The sequence below is a fragment of the Mytilus californianus genome, unplaced genomic scaffold (genome assembly GCF_021869535.1).
Source record: "Mytilus californianus isolate M0D057914Y unplaced genomic scaffold, xbMytCali1.0.p SCAF_5, whole genome shotgun sequence".
NCBI classification, from domain to species: Eukaryota; Metazoa; Mollusca; class Bivalvia; order Mytilida; family Mytilidae; genus Mytilus; species Mytilus californianus.
In genome coordinates, this window is record NW_026262701.1 from 78,174,896 (window position 1) to 78,176,666 (window position 1,771).

A 1,771-nucleotide genomic window follows, 5' to 3' on the forward strand; every position below is an offset into this window, starting at 1 on the left:
AAAATTAAAGGAAAACGACGAAATTCTTACGGTTAATGTACTAAACCAGTAAAAAGTTCAAAACAACAGCTTTTCAAATTATGATTCATAGGTTGTTTTTTTTTTCGATTATTGAAGCTCAGGCGCGTTTACTTGTATAAGCATTTTAGAAAAGTGCATACTGTTAAAGCAGAAATTCCAAGGATACATTTGGTTTTTGCTTCGACACAATGTGATTTGAGTAAACATTAATATCTAGGTATCATAAAACATTCGACGTTATCAAATTCCAGTACATTGTATAGATTAGGCTAGGAATCAGTAATGTTAATACAGATGAGGCACAGTGTCTTCGCCAAATAAAAAAAAATTGCATAGAGCATCTTACCTGAACGTTATTTTCAAAAAAGTAATCGTTTCAATGTAACTTTATTCTATGATGCAAATCTTTGTTTGAAGTAACATCTGTCTGTTTAGTTCATAGTTTTGTTGATGTCAAAGTTTAATTTTTAGTGACATTGCGTGATTCAGAACCAAACTTGACAACAGGTTTATAACAAATTAAACTACGATAAAGAATAAAAACACGTTTGTTGAATATGTATGCAACGAAAATATAGACCCCCTGCAAAGCATTTAACAGAGACACAATTATGGAAAAGAATGACAGAGGAAGAAACGAATCTACTATTTGTATAACCCAAGAACTGCCTGTTATTGTGAATAATTTGAAGTAAACAGCTAGATTTACTGAATTTTGCTGATAGGAATCATCATTTTTTAATTTTGGAGTCGTTGCAATCGAATGTGATGAATATATAAAGAAAACGATGTTTAACAGACACATGATCATGATCTGAACAATAAATGCTATAATGAAAGATAACCTTTCTGAAATAAAACACATTTTCCCGCCATACCCATACAATTCTTTACCTTGGAGAAAATTTGTAAAAAGTATAATTATAAAAATGATTATGGCCGGTACAACAAATGAGTATAGAATGTATAGCAAGAGACGTTTTCGCTCTTTTGATTTTCTTCTACTCCGATAAACAAATGTCCTGCTAAATGTGCAATACATGTGAAAGGAACAAACATTTAAACAAAATAATGTACATAACCAGAAATAATGAATAAATCCACCCAGTACAATACAAAGAGTTATATTGTTTGTTTTGTTCAAACCAAATTCTAGAAAGGCCATAGCAAAAAATAAGGCAATGACAAGACACATGTTGTTCTTTCCCGGTAATGTACGTAACTGCTCAAAAAGGCAATAAGTAATAAAAATGAGGAATAAGCAAATTAACGATAATATTGTAAATATGAGAATTATTATTTGTAACACACTCATTTCTGAAGAAGATACCATCATACCTTTAAATGTTTTCAAACAAATCCGTGGATGATCTGATCTGGTTAGGTAGAAATTGTAATAATCCAAAACAGTACTGTATTTTGGTACATTAAGTAAGTTTTATATTTATCGAAAGTGACCTCTCTTTTATCTAATTCTATCTGTGGACACTGAAGCAAAAAACTGATGTGTGAGTGAACATATTTGTGAGATTCAGGTATTATGTTTGTCGTCTTCCGATAACATTTTGTACTATCAAACCTTTTTATATGCATATCGATCGGAAGACAAAGTGAATCATTGTCATTTTTAACTATGCACTTTCTGATACAATAGTCACAACCAAATTGATACTTAAATGAAAACTCATGGTTTAGAACTGTAAAAGTTTTGTTTCAATTTCGTCTCTGTTAACAACAAGATTAACGAATA

At 30.5% G+C, this 1,771-nt stretch overlaps 1 protein-coding gene across 1 annotated transcript; it reads right to left on the minus strand.

Moving 5' to 3' along the window:
- Window positions 1-481: 481 nt before the first annotated feature.
- LOC127702770 (uncharacterized) lies at window positions 482-1,354 on the minus strand. The gene is made up of 2 exons (XM_052207074.1): window positions 1,168-1,354; window positions 482-690 (listed from the first exon to the last, which is right to left on the minus strand). Exons 1-2 carry the CDS (start codon window positions 1,352-1,354, stop codon window positions 482-484), a joined length of 396 nt encoding a protein of 131 aa, XP_052063034.1.
- Between the last annotated feature and the right edge of the window lie 417 nt (window positions 1,355-1,771).